We start from the raw sequence: 19,378 nt of genomic DNA on the forward strand, positions 1-19,378 counted from the left end.
GAAGCAGAGGAGGCCGAGTCGGGGTGAAGAAGGCTGGGGGGTGGAAAACGTATATCGCCAGTTACCGGTTGTTTTCTCTCCCACTGTAAGCTCTTTGAGGCTGCTTTCTCATACCCCCTGTTTGCTGGTCTCCGATAGGAGTCCAAGATGGCAGATCCATGCTGCGTTAGCTGGTAGGGGACTTCTGCATGAATCTCTGCTTGCTCTCCATTCGCTGTCAGTTTTCTCACTCCATTTGGTGCTTTGCTGAGTTGTTTCTCTCTTCATTTGATGTTTTAGGGTTTCATGATTGTTGTATTCTCTGTTCCGCTTAGTTTTTCAGATCTTTGCTGTGGAGGGACGGCATGGTGCTTCTGCCTAGAGCACCATTTTGCTGGAACTCCTGGGCTAATACTTTCCTTGTGTCTTTGGAGTTCTTCATTCTCCTTTACTCCAGGTGGTTGGGACCAATTGATGCACCTTAGATGGCCGCTTGCGAGCTTTTAAGACCCCTGACGCTGCTCACCAAAGTAGGATGCAGAACATTTTCTTAATAAGCTTTATTATGCCAGTTCACCTAGATGTACCCTCAAAGCATGGTCCCCAGACCCCTACATCTGCTACTCTGTCTCTCAAAGTGTTTGGTTGTATTAAGGAAACTTCGTAGCTTTGGTTTAGTCCACTTGTGCTGAGTTCCCCTGTAGTGTGTGCTGTCCTTCCCTTCACCTAAGATAATTCTTATCTACTATCTAGTTAGTAAATAACCCTCCCTCTCCCTTCCCACGCTTGTAACTATCAAAGAATGTTTTCTTCCGTGTTTAAACCTTTTCTTGAGTTCTGATAATAGTGATCTTATATAATGTTTGTCCTTCTGTGACTGACGAAATTCACTCAGCATAATGAGTTCCAGCTTCCTCCATGTTATGTTGCATGGCTTCATCGTCATTCTTTATCGTTGCGTAGTATTCCATTGTGTGGATATACCATAATTTGTTTATCCATTCATCCATCGATGGGCACTGAGGTTGCTTCCATCTTTTGGCTATTGTGAACAGTGCTGCGATGAACATGGGTGTGCATATATCTATTCGTGTGACAGCTCTTGTTTCTCTAGGATATATTCCAAGGAGCAGGATTTCTGGATCATATGGTACTTCTATTTCTAGCTTTTTAAGGAAGCGACAAATTGATTTCCAAAGTGGTCGTACCATTTTACATTCCCACCAACAGTGTATAAGTGTTCCAGTCTCTCCACAACCTCTCCAGCATTTGTTATTTTGTGTTTTAGGGGTTAATGCTAGCCTTGTTGGGGTGAGATGATAATCTCATTGTAGTTTTGATCTGCATTTCTCTGATCGCTAATGATCGTGAGCATTTCTTCACGTGTCTGTTAGCTGCCTGAATATCTTCTTTGCTGAAGTACCTGTTCATATCCTTTGCCCATTTTTTATTTGGGTTATTTGTCTTTTTGCTGTTGAGGTTTTGGTGTATCTAGTAGATTTTAGAGATTAAACGCTGATCGGATTTGTTATAGCTGAAAATTTTTCCCAGTCAGTAGGTTGTCTTTTCACTCTTTTGGTGAAGTCTTTGGATGAGCATAAGGGTTTGAATTTTAGCAGCTCCCATTTATCTAGTCTCTCTTCTAGTGCTTGTGGATTGTAACTTATGGTTTGTATTGTGTTTATGCCATGTATTAGGGCTCCTAGCTTTGTCCCTATTTTTTCTTCCATGCTCTTTATCATTTTCGATTTTATATTTAAGTCTTTGATCCATTTTGAATTAGTTTTTGTACATGGTGTGAGGTATGGGTCTTGTTTCAGTTTTTTGGATATAGATAACCAGTTATGCCAGCACCATTTGTTAAAGAGACTGTCTTTTCCCCAATTAATGGACTTCGGGCCTTCGTCAGATATTAGCTGCTCATAGGTGGATGAGCTTATATCTGGATTCTCAACTCTGTTCCATTGGTCTATGTAGCTGTTATTGTACCAGTACCAGGCTGTCTTGACTACCATGGCAGTATAATAGTTCCTAAAATCAGGTAGTGTAAGGCCTCCCACTTTCTTCTTCTTCTTGAGTGGCGCTTTATTTATCCGGGGCCTCTTGCCTTTCCATATGAACTTGCTGATTTGTTTCTCCATCTCATTAAAAAGCTGCTGGAATGTGGAATGGGATTGTATTGTTTCTGTAGATTGCTTTGGGTAGAATTGACGTTTTCACTATGTTAAGTCTACCTATCCATGAGCAAGGTATATTTTTCCACTTACGCAGGTCTCTTTTAGTTTCTTGCAGTAGTGTCTTGTAGTTTTCTCTATAAAGATCTTTTATATCTCTGGTTAGATTTAGTCCTAAGTATTTTATCTTTTGGGGGGCTATTGTAAATGGTATTGATTTGGTGATTTCCTCTTCAACGTTCCCTTTGTTGGTGTAAAGGAATCCAATTGATTTTTGTATGTTTATCTTGTATCCTGAAACTTTGCTGAAATCTTCTATTAGTTCCAGTAGTTTTCTTGTGGCTTCCTTGGGGTTTTCCGTGTATAAGATCATATCATCTGCGAATAGAGATACTTTGACTTCTTCCCAACCTATTTGGATGCCCTTTATTTCTTTTTCTAGCCTAACTGCTCTGGCTAGGACCTCGAGCACAATGTTGAATAATAGTAGTGATAAAGGGCATCCTTGTCTGGTTCCCGTTCTCAAGGGGAATGCTTTCAAAGTCTCTCCATTCAGGATGATGTTGGCTGTTGTTTTTGTATGAATGCCCTTAATTATACTGAGGAATTTCCCTTTTATTCCTAGTTTTTTGAGAGTTTTTATCATGAATGTGTGTTGGAGTTCGTCGAATGTCTTTTCTGCATTGATTGATAAGATCATGTGGGTCTTGTCTTTTGTTTTATTTATGTGATGGATTCCGTTGATTGTTTTTCTAATGTTGAACCATCCGTGCATAGCTGGTATAAACCCCACTTGGTCATGGTGAATTATTTTTTTGATATGTTGCTGAATTCTATTGGCTAAAATTTTGTTGAGGATTTTTGCATCAATGTTCATGAGGGATATCGGTCTGTAATTTTCTATTTTTGTGGTGTCTTTACCTGGTTTTGGTATCAGGGTTATGCTGGCTTCATAGAATGAGTTTGGGAGTATTCCATCCGTTTCTATGCTCTGAAATACCTTTAGTAGAAGTGGTGTTATCTCTTCTCTGAAAGTTTGGTAGAATTCTCCAGTGAAGCCATCTGGGCCAGGGGTTTTTTTTTTTTGTTGGCAGTTTTTTAATAACCTTTTCAATCTCTTCTTTTGTTATGGGTTTATTTAGTTGTTCTACCTCTGTTCGTGTTAATTTAGGTAGGTAGTGAGTTTCTAGAAATTTGTCCATTTCCTCTAGGTTTGCAAATTTGTCAGAGTACAGTTTTTGATAGTATTCTGTTATGATTCTTTTAATTTCAGTTGGGTCTGTTGTCATATCACCCATCTCATTTCTTATACGGGTTATCTGCTTCCTCTCCAGTTTTTCTTGTGTTAGTTTGGCCAGTGGTTTATCAATTTTGTTCATGTTTTCAAAGAACCAGCTTTTGGACTTGTTAACTCTTTAAATTGTTTTTCTGTTCTCTATTTCATTTAATTGTGCTCTAATTCTTATTATTTCATTTCTTCTGGTGCCTGAGGGCTTCTTTTGCTGCTTTCTTTCTGCTTGTTACACTTGTAGGGTTAATGTTTTGATTATGGCCCTTTCTTTTTGGATATGTGCATTTATCGCTGTAAGTTGACCTCTGAGCATTGCTTTTGTTGTGTCCCAAAGGTTCTGGTAGGATGTGTTTTCATTCTCCTTTGATTCTATGAATTTCTTTATTCCATCTTTGATTTATTCTATAACCTGGTAGTTTTTGAGCAAGGTGTTGTTTAGTTACTGTGTGTTTGATTTTTTTCCCTTGCTTTTTGTGTTGTTGATTTCTACTTTTATGGCTTTATGGTCAGAATGCTTTGTAGTATTTCAATGTTTTGATTTTGTTAAGGCTTGCTTTATGGCTTAATATGTGGTCTGTTCTGGAGAATGTTCCATGTGCCTTGGAAAAGAAAGTATACTTGGTTGCTGTTGTGTGGAGTGTTTGTTGTATGTCTGTGAGATCAAGTTGGTTGATTGTAGCATTTAGCTCTTCCGTGTCTTTTTTTTAGCTTCTTTCTGGATGTTCTGTCCTTCACCGAAGGTGGCGTGTTGAAGTCTCCTACTATTATTGTGGAGCTGTTTATCTCTCCTTTCAGTGCTGTTACAGTTTGTTTTATGTATTTTGGAGCCCTGTTGTTAGGTGCATAAATATTTATTATAGTTATGTCCTCCTGGTATATAACCCTTTTTTTTAAAAAAAAAAAAAGCAACTCCGTGATGTAATATAATGATATTTATTTTAAAAAAATAAAAAAGAACAGGAATAAACACAGAGTCCTAAAACCTGCAAGAGAGGGCAGCAAAGGTCATAAAACAAGATTCAGAGTGGCATTAATGTTAATCAGCAGAATGCCAGATGTTAGAACGTGGTAGTTTAATAATGCCTTAAACATTAGCAAAAACAAAAGGACTTCCAGCTAAGGCAGTGTGAAGAGGCTGGCAAATTCTCTCTGCAAAAATCAGGTGTAAAACTAGACTATATTGTCAAAACGACCATTTTAGGACTCTAGAAATAGACCAAAGGCAGACTACAAATTGAGAAGTGTTTATTCTTGAAATATTACCAGTGCTTTGGTGATATGGGTAAAAGAACAATGAGAGACTGTGTTCTCCTTACCTTGTGACTGTTGCCTTCACCCTGCGTTTTAGCCATGTGGATTAAAAAGAATGGTAATTTAACCAATATGGGGATGGCCATGAAAACAAGCTAAAAAAGACAAACTCAGTAGGAAACAAATGGGGGAAATATGCAGCTTTGTTAGCCTGAGATTGCATTTATGGTTGGATGAGTGGTAGACCAGCTAGAAATTTAATGTGGAGGCCCTGGGAATGAGAGAACAATAGGAGGGCTAGATAAGCTCTCCACAAATTCCCTGAATGAATGGCAACCATGTACATGTACAGGGGAGACCTGAGAAAAAGTCTGATGGAAAATAAAAGCCAAGAGAGACTTGAGAATTGGCTGGACTAATACTCAGATTGATCAGCAGAGGGTGGAAGCATTATGGGATAGTGATGTCTTTACACAACCTCTGCCCACATCATCGGGTGACTACTAAGCTACGCACACACAGAGTAGATCTCCTAAGAAGGTGATGGTGGTTGTTGTGTGCTGTCGAGTCAATTCTGAGTCATAGCAACCCTGTATGAAGGTAAGAGTTATTAAAGATAAGAATGAAAAATACTGAGCAGAAATATCAGTAGATGTATACCACAGGGGAGTCAGATTGCACAGTTAAAGTCCAGGCAACTTATTAAAAGAAAAAAGAGGGGGAAAAAACCAGATAAGTCGGAATTACTGTAATATGTTATCTAAAATTCCCAGTTTTCAATAAAGAAGAGACATACAGAAAAACAGGAAAGTGTGATCCATAATCAAAGGAAAAAATAGTCAATTGAAACTGGCTCTAAGGGAGCCCAGATGTTGGATTTAGCAAACAAGGTCTTCAAAGCAGATATTATAAATATATTCAGAAAATTAAAACCAAAATATGGTGGCAGTGACTCTACAAATAGGAAATCTCAATAGAGAAGTTGAGGCTATAAAAAAAGAACCAAATGGAAACTCTAAAGTTGAAGAGTACAGTAACCAAAATGAAAAATTTGCTATATAACACTCAACTACAGATTCAAGATGTTGGAAGAAACAGTCTGTGAACTTGAAGATAAAGCAATAGAAATAATCCAATGTGAAGATCAGAGAGAAAAAAGATTGAAGAAAATTGAACAGAGTCCCAGAGACCCATAGGACAATGTCAAGCGTAACGACATATGTGTGATGGAAATTACAGAAGGGGGGGAGCAAAGGGGCTGAAAATATGAAGAAATAATAGCTGAAAAATCCTCAGATTTGTTGAAAAAGATTAATTTACAAGCCTGTTATGGATTGAATTGTGTCCCCCAGAAATGTGCGTCAGCTTGGCAAGGCCATGATTCCCAGTGTTGTGTGGTTGTCCTCCATTTTGTTATCTGATGTAATTTTCCTATGTGTTATAAGTCCTAACCTCTATGATGTTAATGAGGCAGGATTAGAGGCAGTTCTGTTAATGAGGCAGGACACAATCTACAGGATTAGGTTGTATCTTGAGAAATAAAGGGAAGAAGCAAGCAGAGAAACAGACCTCTTACCACCAAGAATGACGAACCAGGAGGGGAATGCATCCTTTGGATCCGGGGTCCCTGCACTGAGAAGCTCCTAGACCAGGGGAGGATTGATGACAAGGACTTTCCCCCAGAACCAGCAGAGAAAGAAAGACTTCCCCTGGAGCCGGCACCCTGAATTCGGACTTGTAGCCTCCTAAACTGTGAGAGAATAAATTTCTGTTTGTGAAAGCCATCCACTTGTGGTATTTTCTGTTATAGCAGCACTAAATAGCTAAGACAAGGCCCAAGAAGATTACTGAAGCCCAAGTAGGATAAACACAAATATCCACATGTAGATTCATCATAGTCAAATTACTAAAAGACAAAGACAAAAAAAATCTTAAAAGCAGCAAAAGAAAAAATGGCTTCTTATGTATAGAGGAGGAGTTTCTGGATGGCATAAATGGTTAAGCACTTGACTACTAGCTGAAAGATTGGTGGTTCTAACCCATCTAGAGATTGCCTCAGAAGACAGGCCTGGTGATCTGATTCCAATGGAGCAGTTCTACTCTGCACACATGGGGTTGGCATGAGCCAGAATCAACACAGTGGCATCTGACAACATGTATAGGGGAACAACAATATGCTTAACTAACTGATGGCTTCTCATCATAAACTGTGGAGGTTAGAAGTAGTGGGAGGACATAGTCAAAGTGCTGGGGAAAAAAAAAAAAAATTTCTAAATCCACTGAAACGATTCTTTGGAAATGAAGGTGAAACGAAGACATTCCCAGATGAACAAAAACTGGGAGAATTCCTTGCTAGCAGACCTGCCCTACAAAAGATCTAAGGGACATCCTTCAAGCTGAAAGGACATAACACTGGATAGTAACTTGAATCCACAGAAGGGACTGGAGACCACTGGAAATAGTAAATATGTGGGCAGATATAAAAGACTGAGTGTGTGTGTGTGTGTGTGTGTGTGTATGTGTGTGTGTGAATGCATACATGTATATACATATATACACAGACATATGCATGCATGTGTATATATACATATATATCTTAATTTTTTAAAATTGCTTAAAGCAATAACTAACAAAGTGTTGTTAGGTTTATAACATACATAGATGTAATATATAGACAATAGCACAAATTTAGTATGAATGGAACTATATCGAGCAAAGTTGCTATGTTTTACTGGGATTAAGTCAGTATTAATCTGAAACAGACTGTGATAAATTAAGATGCATATTGCATTCCTAGAATGGCCACTAAGAAAATAACTTTTAAAAAAAAGGTAGAATATCAGTAATTAAAATAATATACTAAAAGATCTTTTTAACACAAAAAAAGCAATGAGTTAGGAACAGAGGAGCCAAAAAAGACTTGCGACATGTAGAAAACAAATGGCAAATACAGACAAAAACTCAGGCATATCAATGTTGTGGACAGGTGCTGTCGAGTCAATTCTGACTCACAGAGAAGCCATGTCAGTAATGACATTAAATGTGAATGAGCTAGACACTGCATTCAAATGGCAAAGCTTGTCAGATTACATACAAAAGCAGTATCCAAATATATACTGTCTACAAAAGGCACACTTTAGATTTGAAGACATATAATAGATTGAAAGTAAAAGGATGGAAAAAGATACACCAAGCAGGAGAGCAGTAAGTAGATGCCCCAGGATGACAGCCGTGGAGGTCTTGTATATAACCAGATTGGAACAGGAGGACAGAGGAGGAGCTTCAAAGAAAGGTTTCCAGAAAAGAAGGGGGAGACTTGGAGAGACTCTGTGCTGTGATGGAGTCCTACCAGAAAATAATAAATGTAGGTAGATGGCAGATCTGAGAGGAATATTTTACCAAAAAAATTAGCATAGCATGCTTATGAAAATACTTCACAGGGGGAGAGAGTGGCTAGCAGACAAATGCAGAAGGTGCACGTTATTTGTGTAAAAACACAGTACCTCCATAGTTTTAAATATGCCTCTTGTACTGTTTATAAAATAATCAATTTGAAGTATTACCCATTCACTTTCTGTATGATAGATGAAGAATTAGCTCCTATGCCAGTTTTTGGAGGAAGACTTATTGACAGACCTGCGTTATGCAGTTGACCTAACCTTGCTTGCTGAAAGTGAAGAGGACTCGAAACACTGATGAAGATCAAAGATCACAGCCTTCAGTATGGATTACACCTCAACATGAAGAAAACAAAAATCCTTACAACTGGACGAATAAACAACATCATGATAAATGGAGAAAAGATTGAAGTTGTCAAGAATTTCATTTTACTTGGATCCACAGTCAACATCGTGGAAGCAGCAGTCAAGAAATCAAAAGACGCATTGCATTGGGCAAATCTGCTGCAAAAGACCTCTTTAGAGTGTTGAGAAGTGAAGATGTCACCTTGAAGACTAAGGTGTGCCTGAGCCAAGCCATGATGTTTTCATTCGCCTCATATGCATGTGAAAGCTGGACGATGAATAAGGAAGACCTAAGACGCATTGACGCCTTGGAATTGTGTTGGCGAAGAATATTGAATATACCATGGACTGCCAAAAGAACGAACAAGTCTGTCTGGGAAGAAGTACAACCAGAATGCTCCTTAGAAGCCAGGATGTCGACACTATGTCTTACATATTTTGGACATGTTGTTAGGAAGGATCAGTCCCTAGAGAAGGACATCATGCTTGGTAAAGTACAGGGTCAGCAAAAAAGAGGAAGACCCTCAATGAGATGGATTGACACAGTGGCTGCAACAATGGGCTCAAACATAACAATTATGAGGACGGTGCAGGACGGGGTAGTGTTTTGTTCTTTTGTGCACAGGGTTGCTATGAGTTGGAACCGACTTGATGGCACCTAACAACAACAGTGCCAATTCCCGCTCCACTCTCATCCTCTCAATGAAGTTATTGCCCTATTATCAGTGAAATCTATAATCAAGATTTAGAATCGTAAATGTTGTTTATGACCGTGCCAGGTAATATTTTATGAACAATAGGACTAGGGCAGTACAAGAAGTGTATTACAGGGAACTGTTGTTTTTTCCATTATGGGTCACAGTCATTTCTATCAGAAGCCTATGGTGCTAGATAGGTTTCAGAAATCAGAATTCCTCAGGTTTTAGAAAGGGATATATTATAGTATGTACTGTATATCATAGAATACCTCCAGTGGAGGCAAACCCATTAATTCATTTTCAGTATGCATATTCACACTAAAGGGATAAAAATTATAATGGCTTATATTCAGGACAGAATTTACTGCAGATGGTTTCAGATCTGGTCAGATTTTGTCACCAAAAGATGTATGAAAAGACCTTTGAATTTTAAAGCTTTTTTGATTTCAGGCTTGCAACAAAGGATTATTGACTTGTTCAATCTTTGTAGTGCTTTTTTATTTTTAAACTGTGTATATATTAACTTGGGTAAAAAGTAACATTAGAAAAGGAAATGTTAAAAAAAAGAAAAAGCCACTTATTCTTCTCTTGTATCCCTTATAGTGTATTTAAAAAGAAAAAAAAATTTTATTGTGCATTAGGTGAAAGTTTACAGAGCAAATTAATTTCTCATTCGATAGTTTTCGATGACACTGATTTCGTTCCCCACAATGTGGCAGCACTCTCTTCTTTATACTACATTTTATAACTCTGGATACGTGGTGTTTGGTATGTACGTGTTGATTGATTGATCCAAAAACCCTGAAAGAGGATGATTAAATATTTCACTGGGGTGAGAGTTTAATTCTCATCCTGGCATAGTATACTAATTAGCTGAAAGCTGCTGGACATCGATTTGGTTTTGGAATATATAATATGATTTGGTAATATAATGCTGAGGAAATGATAGATTGTGTGATTTCTTTAGAGACTGAATTAGCCTGACTGAAGTCAGTTCTTTTAGCCCTTTTCTCTGTCACTATTGCCATGTGTTAGAATATCATCTGTACTCTGTCAGGTTTCTTATGGCATCTTTCGAATTCTCTGCTTCAGTGATGCTTATTTCACAGACAAAAGGAAGCTTTTCTTTTTAACTGTCAGTTGAATGTTATCACAAAATTGTTTCTCAAATCATCTTTTGAATAAGGTGGAGGTATAAGTAATAGGTAAATAAAAATCTCAGAGGGAAACTGATCATCTGTTGAGGAAATTAGTTTTTAATACAGGTCTCATATTTGAAAGAGTGGTTAGAAATAATAAGAGAAGGTCATTTCAGCATGTTTAGTGAATAGGGTGATTCCCTTAAATTGGGTAATTTTGTTTTTCTTTTCAGATCTGCAGTTGTACGAAGGTCTAATACCAGCCCATTGGGCTTCCGCCGGCTGGGATCCTGCACTCCAGTGCCAGCAGACCCAGTACAAACAGTCGGACGAAGACTCTCTACTGGGTCTTCCAGGCCTTATTCACCTTCCCCTTTGGGTAAGGAGAGTTTATAGCAGTTGTTTTCCTTTTTTTCACTGCATCAAAGCTGACATGACACACTCCCTTTAGGAACAGTATCCCATGATGGCAGTGATTTTTAGCTGATTGGAGGCCTTAGCACATCCTTCTCACTACCCTACTCCCAACTCCTTTTTTTTTTTAAATAATATTTTACTATGTTTTCAGTGAAGGTTTACATAGCAGTTTAGGTTCCCATTCAACAGTTTCTACACGATTGTTCAGTGGCATTATTTACATTCTTCACAATGCGTGAACATTCTCAATATTTCCATTCTAGGTGTTTTGTTTCCATTGATGTACTTCCCAACTCCCTCTTGAGACTCACTGGATAAATCTGTTAGGACTTCTATTAGAAATAAAAGAATATAAATGGATTTTATGTACAAAAAGCATCTCCATTGGGTTTGGGCTCTAAACTCAAAGTCATAAACCTTAGGTTAAGGTGCATAAAATGTCTATCTACTTATCACTCAGATTTGTGAGAATTAGAATACAATAGGCACTGGACTAAGTTCACCAGCACCTACCAGCTCTAGTAGGAATATGGTAGGAGCTTAGTTACAAATCTCCCCACTTCTCCTGGAAACCGTATACGGCAACAAGGAGAATGTTAAAACAAGGAAACCAAAAGCAAACAACAAAAACCCAACCAAACCCGTAACAAATGAAGAGATCAAATCAGAGATCAAAAACCTCCCAACAAAAAAAAAAGTCCTGCACCAGATGGCTTCACTGGGGAATTCTGCCAAACATTTAGAAAGGAACTGACATCAATACTGTTTAAACTCTTCCAAAAGATAGAGAAGGAAGGACTACTCCCTAATTAATTCTTTATCAAACCAGATAAAGACACCACAAGAAAAGAAAATTACAGGCCAATATCTCTTATGAATGTAAATGCAAGAATCCTCAGCAGAATACTAGCAAACAGAATCCAACAGCATATTAAAAGAGTCATACACTACGACCAAGTGGGATTTATTCCAGGAATGCAGAGATGGTTCAACATTATAAAATCAATCAATGTAACATATCACATCAATAGAACAAAGGAAAAGAACCACATGGTCAACTATGGATGCAGAAAAAGCATTTGATAAAATCCATCACCTTTTCTTGATGAAAACCTCAAAGGAGATTGGAATAGCAGGAAAATCCTTCAATATGATTGAGGGCATATATGAAAAGCCAACAGCCAACATTATATTTAATGGAGAAAGACTGAGAGCCTTCCCCTTGAAATCGGGAATAAGAGAAAGGTGCCCAATCTCACCACTTCTATTTGGTATTGTATTAGAAGTCCTACCTAGAGCAGTAAGACAAGAAAGAGAAATAACAGGTATCCAGATTGAAAAAGAAGAAGTAAAATTATCTCTATTTGCAGATGATATGATCCTATATATAGAAAATCCCAAAGACTCTACAAGAAAACTTCTAGAGCTAATAGAGGAATTTAGCAAAGTTGCAGGGTACAAGGTCAACAAACAAAAGTCAGTTGGGTTTTTATACACCAGCAATGAGAAATCTGAAAGGAAAATTAGGGAAACAGTTCCATTTACAGTAGCATATAAGAGAATAAAATACTTAAGAATAAATTTAACCAGAGACATGAAAACTATAAAACACTGATGGAAGAGATTAAAGAAGACTTAAATAAGTGGAAAGATGTTTAGTGTTCATGGATTGGAAGAGTTAATGTTGTTAAGATGTCAGTGCTAGCCAAAGCAATCTATATACTGAATGCAATCCTGATCAGAATTCCAACAGCCTTCCTTACAGAAATAGAAAAACCAGTCCTCAACTTCATATGGAATAGCAGGAGGCCCCAAATAGCTAAAGCAAGGTTGAAAGAGAAGAACAAAGGAATAGCGCTTACACTTCCTGATTTTAAAACATACTGTATAGCTACAGTAATGAAAACAGCCTGGTGCTGGTATAACAGTAGACCCATAGACCGATGAAATAGAACTGAGAGTCCAGAAATAAACCCTCACATCTGTGCTCAACTGATTTTTGACAAGGGTGCTAAGTCCATTTGATGGTGAAAAAAGAGTCTCCTCAATAAATAGTGCTGGGAAAATTGGATTTCCACATGCAAAAAAATGAAACAAATCCATGCCTCACATGCAGAAAAAGAAATTTAAAATGGATTAAGGACCTAATGTGCTAACTAAAACCATAAAATCTTAGAATAACAAGTAGGGGCAGCACTGCTGGGCCTTTTAACAATGGATTATCTAATGTAATAAAAAAAAAAGCACAAACAGTGAAAGACAAAATAAATAAATGGGACCTCATAAAAATAAAAAACTTGTTCATCAGAGGGCTTTACCAAAAAAGTGAAAAGACAGTCTACCCACTGGGAGAATATTTTCGGAAACCATATATCCAACAAGAACCTAATAACCAAAATATATTTAAAACTTCGACAACAACAAAAAGACAATCCAATCATAAATTGGGAAAAGGACTTGAATAGACATTTCATCAGAGAGATGTAAAACAAAACCATAATCAGATAACATTTCACTCCCACTGGAATGGCTAAGATGAAAAAAAAAAAACAGCAAATGTGGATGAGGATGTGGGGAAATTGGAACTCTTACCCGTTGCTGGTGGTGATAAAAAATGATACAGCTGATGTGGAAAAGAGTGTGGTGGTTGCTAAAAAAACTAAAAACGGAACTACAATTATCACCCAGCAATTCCACTCCTGGGTATATACCCAAAAGACTTGAAATCGGAGACTCAAATGGAGACTTGTATACCAGTGTTCACTGCAGCACTATTCACAGTAGCCAAAATGTGGACAAAACCTAAATGCCATCAACAGATGAATGGATAAACAAAATGTGGTACATACATGCAATGGAATACTACTCAGCCAGTAGGAGAAATGAAGTCTTGGTTTATGCGATAGTATGGATGAAGCTTTAAGACATTATGCTGAGTGAAAGAATCAATCACAAAAGGACAAATGTCGTATGACTTCACTTATATTAAAAAAAAAAAAAAAAACAGGAAAACACAAATGTATAAAGAACCAAGTTTATTAGTGATTACCAGGTGCGGGAGAGGGGGGGATAGGTGAGGTTAACGGCAATGGAGATACCGTGTTGATTAAGGGTAGGGTTGCTGATTATACTTGCTGTCAATAAGTTGTATACTTTTAAAAAGTTGTGTGATATATATAATTAAAACAATGACAAAAGAAAAAGGAAAGAGTAGCTGCTAAGGCTGATTTTTGTAAAACCAGCAACCTCATAGGATTTGATTCCTTGGTTTGGAGATTTAGAGTCATGGTTTCATGGGACATCCCAGTTAATTGTCCTAGTAAAATGTTCAGCGCCTCTGTTCTACCTCCTAGTTTGACGTGTAGTGTCTAGAATCTTAAAAGCTTGCATGCAGCCATCCAAGGCACAACAATTGATCTCTATTCACCTGGACCAACAGAGGAAGAAGGAGAGTCAGGAATAGGAAGAGGATTTAGCACTGGAGATGCTCACCTGTCTTTGCCAAGAAATTTGGAAGATAGCTGCTTGACCAACTGATTGGAAGAGATCCATATTTGTGCCCATTCCAAAGAAAGGTGATCCAACAGAATGTGAAAATTATTGAACAATATCATTAATATCACACACAGTAAAATTTTGCTGAAGATCATTCAAAAGCAGTTGCTGCAGTATATTGACAGGGAACTGCTGGAAAGTCAAGCCAGATTCAGAAGAGGACGTGGAAAGAGGTGTAATCATTGCTGATGTCTGATGGATTTTGGCTAAAAGCAGAGTATACCAGAAAGATGTTTACCTGTGTTTTATTGACTCTGAAAAGCTGTTCGATTGTGTGGATCATAACAAATTATGGATAACATTGCAAAGAATGGGAATTCCAGAACACTTAATTGTGCTCATGAGGAATCTGTACATAGACCAAGAGGCACTCCTTTGAATAGAACAAGGGTATACTGCGTGGTTTGAAATCAGAAAAGGTGTGCATCAGGGTTGTATCCTTTTACCGTACTTAATTCGTATGCTGAGCAAATAATCTGAGAAACTGGACTATATGCAGAATAATAGAGTGACAGGATTGGAGGAAGACTCATTAACAGCCTGTGATATGCAGATGACACAACCTTGCTTGCTCAAAGTGAAGAGGTCTTGAAGCACTTACTGATGAAGATCAAAGATCACAGCCTTCAGTATGGATTACAGCTCAACATAAAGAAAGCAAAAACCCTCACATCTGGACCAATAAGCAATATCATGATAAATGAAGAAAATATTGAAGTTGTCAAGGATTTCATTTTACTTGGATCCACAATCAATGCCCATGGAAGCAGCTGTGAAGACATCAAACAACATATTGCATTGGGAAAATCTGCTGCAAAAGAACCTCTTTAAAGTGTTAAAAAGCAAAGATGTCACTCTGAGGACTAAAGTGTGCCTGACCCAAGCCATGGTGTTTTCAGTCACCTCATGTGCATGTGAAAGCTGGACAGTGAATAAGGAAGACCGAGGAAGAATTGATGCCTTTGAATTGTGGTGTTGGTGAAGAATATTGAATCTACCATGGACTGCTAGAAGAATGAACAAATCTGTCTTGGAAGAAGTACAACCAGAATGCTCTAGAAGTGAGGATGGTGAGACTTCTCATGTATTTCTGACATGTTATCAGGAGGGACCAGTCCCTGGAGAAGGACATCATGCTTGATAAGGTAGAGGGTCAGCAAAACAGAGGAAGACCCTCGACGAGATGGATTGACACAGTGGCTGCAACAATGGGCTCAAGCATAACAATTGTGGGCATGGCGCAGGACCAGGCTGTGTTTTGTTCTGTTCCACCTAGGGTCGCTATGAGTCAGAACTGACTCGACGGCACCTAACAACAACATGGAGTGTGTGACTAATTGCCTCCATGAACAACTGCCTCCTTTGCCATGAGACCAGAGGAATTGCTAGTGCCTGGTTACCATTAGTGAACATTTTGGTCAAAGATTCCATGGAAGAATCCTGATCAAAAGGGGGAATATGTGGAACAGAATCTAAAATTTTCATGAACTCCAGACTCCTGGAGCCATGAAGGTTGGATGAACCTCTGAAACTGCTGCCCTGAGATGATCTTTAAGCTTTAAACCAAAAATTTCCTCTGAATTCTTCTTAAAACCAAACAGTAGTTTAGCTTAACTAGTAAAAAATGTCTGCCTTGAGCATTATGCTCTTTTAAGAACTATCTGTATAGAATCCAATTGACAACAGCAACTCAAAAGGGGGCAGTGAATTTATGTTGATGGGGGAGAAACAACTCAGAATAGGAGGGTGTGATCGTTAAGGTTGTGTGTCAACTTGGCTAGGCCATGATTCTCAGTGGTTTGGCAATTATGATGTGGTTTGGCAGTCATATAATGATGTGGTCACTTCCATGATGAGATTAGATATAATGTGATCACTTCCATTATGGGATCTGCTGTGAGTAGCCAGCTGAAAGGCAGTTTCCTTGAGGGTGTGGCCTGCATCCAGTATAGCTGGACTTTGTGGCAAGGCTCATGGGCTTGGATCCTGCAACTGGCTCCTGTTCGTCTCACCTTCGGTTCTTGGGACTTGAGCTGGCAGCTTACGTGTGGTCTTGCCTGCCGATCTTGGGATTCGCGGGTCTTTACAGCCTGTGAGCCAGAGCCCTGCCGTCTGACTTGCCGATCTTGGGTTCACCAGCCCCTGCAGCTACATGAACCTGATCCATGGACTTGGGACGTTCCAGCTTCTATAACCACGTGAGCCATATCCTTAATATAAATCTTTCTCTCTCTCTCTCTCTGTATATATATACACTTGATGGTTTTGCTTCTCTAGAGAACCCAGCCTAAGACAAGAGGGTGAGATGGTTACACAACTCAAAGAGTATAATCAGTGTCACTAAATGGTACATGTAGAAGCTGTTGAATTAGTGTATGATTTTTTTCAGTGTATATTTCCAGTAACAACAACAAAGTAAATAAAATTATATGTTTTTTTTTTAAAAAAAGAAAAAACCTATGAATCACAGTGGTCCAATCTGCAGCTGATCATAGGGATGGCACAGGACCGATCAGCATTTCATTTTGTTGTGCATGAGTTTAGGTTGTGTCCTCCAGTTGTAAAACAAAAACAAAAAACTCAACCAAACAAAAACCACAAACCACATCTTCAGTGAAACTAAGAGCCAAAGAAAATACTCAACTGTCAGAATACATGTGATAGAGGCCAGCACAACTGGGACTGCGGAATCTGAGGTGAGAAGCAACATTAATGTGGTGGGCAGAAGAGGTAGTGCAGATAAGGCCTAGTGGTGGCAGAGCTGAAAGCCTAGATGTGGCAGATCTCAAAACTGTGAAAAATATTCACTTCTAAAAGGAGAAGAATCCACCCTGATCGACACTTCTGGAGTATTACTTAGATTAATAGGGATAAATTTCAGACGGGGGCACAGAGAGAAGCATTGAAGCCCAGGACGCCTATCAAAACAAAACAATTATAACTTAAAAAAAAAGTTTGAAGCACCAGAACACCTGTTCCAGTGGTTTTGAAGTTGTTTTTAGCTTCTTCAGACAAAATCTTGGCCCTCTTTCACCCCTGTAGCAGCCCCTGAGACATCGCCAAAGACATAGTCCAAATCTTATTCTTGCACTGAAGGAAAAGGCCAGTCTTCAGGATCTAACCTTTGTCTGCCAACCTGATAACTTGGTCAGTGCCCCTTCTTTTTATAGACACATGCCTCTTATCTGTTTAAGCTTCTTGAAGCCTTCCCCAACTCTCATGATTAGATTAGATGTGTAGGAGATTTATTGGGGTTAATAACTGTGAAGGATAAAGGGAGAGAGAGCAGGAGTAGGCAGGGAGACCCTCTGGAGCAATATGCAGGTCTGGCACCTGTGTAAAGCAGGGAGGGGAATAAAGGATAATTGGGCAGAAAGAGTTTCAGACTATAGCTGAATTCTAAGAAAACTGGCCAGACTGGTGGGGCATCCCCAGGCCCTAAGTTATCTGTTAGAATTCCCTGACCTGCCTGGTTGGGTCTGAATTTGTGCCCCCACGATTCTCAGCCATTGACTGCAGCAGTCTGAGGGAATTCTGGCTTCGCTGCTAATGTGGTGGCTCCAGAGGGGCTTCAGCTGGGCTAGTAGTCCAATGAGCTCCCTGTAGCAGGCTCATTTGAGGTCTACCACAACACCGAAGCACTTTATCACTCTTTATCCTCTTTCTCTGTCTTTTACATATACCCGTTTCAGATATTTATTGGTTTATGTAACTTTCTTTCCTAATGATCTTGTTTCAAGGCAGGGTATATTTTTTGTTTTGTTTTTCTAGTCTTATGTGCCCAGCACACAGCACAGTAGTTGCTCACTAAGTGTTTCTTGAACTAAATCTATCCTAATTAAAATTTTGTGAACTGTGGTATACTGTACAATTGTGCATGTGTTGATTGCTTCTGTCTTTTGTTGGTTTTAAATAATTTCTCCTTCCTTTCCCCATCTTCCATAGTTGGTACTATTCCTGAGCAATTTAGTCAGTGCTGCTGTGGGCATCCTCACGTCCATGAATCCAGGAGTAGAAACTCCTCAGGTAGGGGAACGTATTTGGTGTATTAATAATCTTAATTCAGTTTAAATGGATGAATTCTGTTTTTCTAGTCTTATCAAAAGAATAGTATTAATATGAAATATTTCCTCTGCTATCGTGTTTTTTAGAATTTTGGTCTAGTATGTTTTAGCATATCATACAGCTAACTTAATATATCCTTTTGGGTTTATGATTCCTTTATGAAAATAAATCTTATGAATTAAATAACTTAAGCTAAATTTTGGTTATTGTCATGTAGATAATGAAAATCAATCTAGAAAATGAGATTTCATTATTTTGATTAAAACTATTCTTGTTAAAAGCTACCAGTCAGCATCAGATAAAAAAGAAATACAGGTGGTTATTTGCTTTGTTATATATAACACGTGTTTATGTATGTATATGTGCATATATATATATATATTTATTTATTTATGTATATATGCCTGAAAAGGTATGTGTAAATAACACTTTTATAAGTCAGATTCTATTGTATGTGTGTTTGAGGTGTGGGCCAATTAAAGGAATCCTGTGTTATTTAGAAAAGCATGCTCTTCTAAATTTAGTTTTTTATATTCTGTGTTTTCTTTAAAATATAGCTTAAATAGCTTTCTCCAGGTCACAACATTTTGCCACTAATTTTAGTTATTTCTGTGAAGGGCAGAACAGAGTTCTGATGATACTTCTGAAGGATGATAGTTAAAAAACCAAACCAAACAAACTGCTATCAAGTTGATTCCGACTCATAGCAACCCTATAGGGTTTCCAAGGCTGTAATCTTTGCAGAAGCAGACTGTCACATCTTTCTCCCTCAGCGTGACTGGTGGGTTCGAATTGCTGACCTTTCAGTTAGCAGCCGAGTCCTTAACCACTGCGCCACCAGAGTTCCTTTAGATGATGGTAAAAACAAACCACACTCATTGCCATTGAGTCAATTCCAACTCACAGGTACCCTGTAGGACAGAGTAGAACTGCCCTATAGGGTTTCCAAGGAGCAGCTGGTGGATTCGAGCTTTGGACCTTTTGGTTAGCAGCAGAGCTCTTAACCAGTATGCCACCAGGGCTCCAGGATGATGATTAGGTCACTAAAAATATTTGGAGGTCTTAA

The 19,378-nt window shown here is 38.4% G+C and overlaps 1 protein-coding gene across 6 annotated transcripts in view; it reads left to right on the forward strand.

Moving 5' to 3' along the window:
• The window catches only part of ULK2 (unc-51 like autophagy activating kinase 2), a 204,981-nt gene that overhangs the window by 127,636 nt on the left and 57,967 nt on the right, over positions 1-19,378 (forward strand). For all 6 annotated transcript variants that reach the window (XR_002824798.1, XM_004380980.2, XM_023735524.1 and 3 more), the window contains 2 exons: positions 10,509-10,654; positions 18,193-18,273. Coding sequence is in view for 5 of the 6 variants with exons in the window: in XM_004380980.2 (XP_004381037.1) it covers positions 10,509-10,654; positions 18,193-18,273 (227 nt within the window). In the remaining variant the exon portion in view is untranslated. The remainder of the gene's footprint in view (positions 1-10,508; positions 10,655-18,192; positions 18,274-19,378) is intronic.

The sequence above is a fragment of the Trichechus manatus genome, unplaced genomic scaffold (genome assembly GCF_000243295.1).
Source record: "Trichechus manatus latirostris isolate Lorelei unplaced genomic scaffold, TriManLat1.0 scaffold00080, whole genome shotgun sequence".
NCBI lineage: Eukaryota > Metazoa > Chordata > Mammalia > Sirenia > Trichechidae > Trichechus > Trichechus manatus.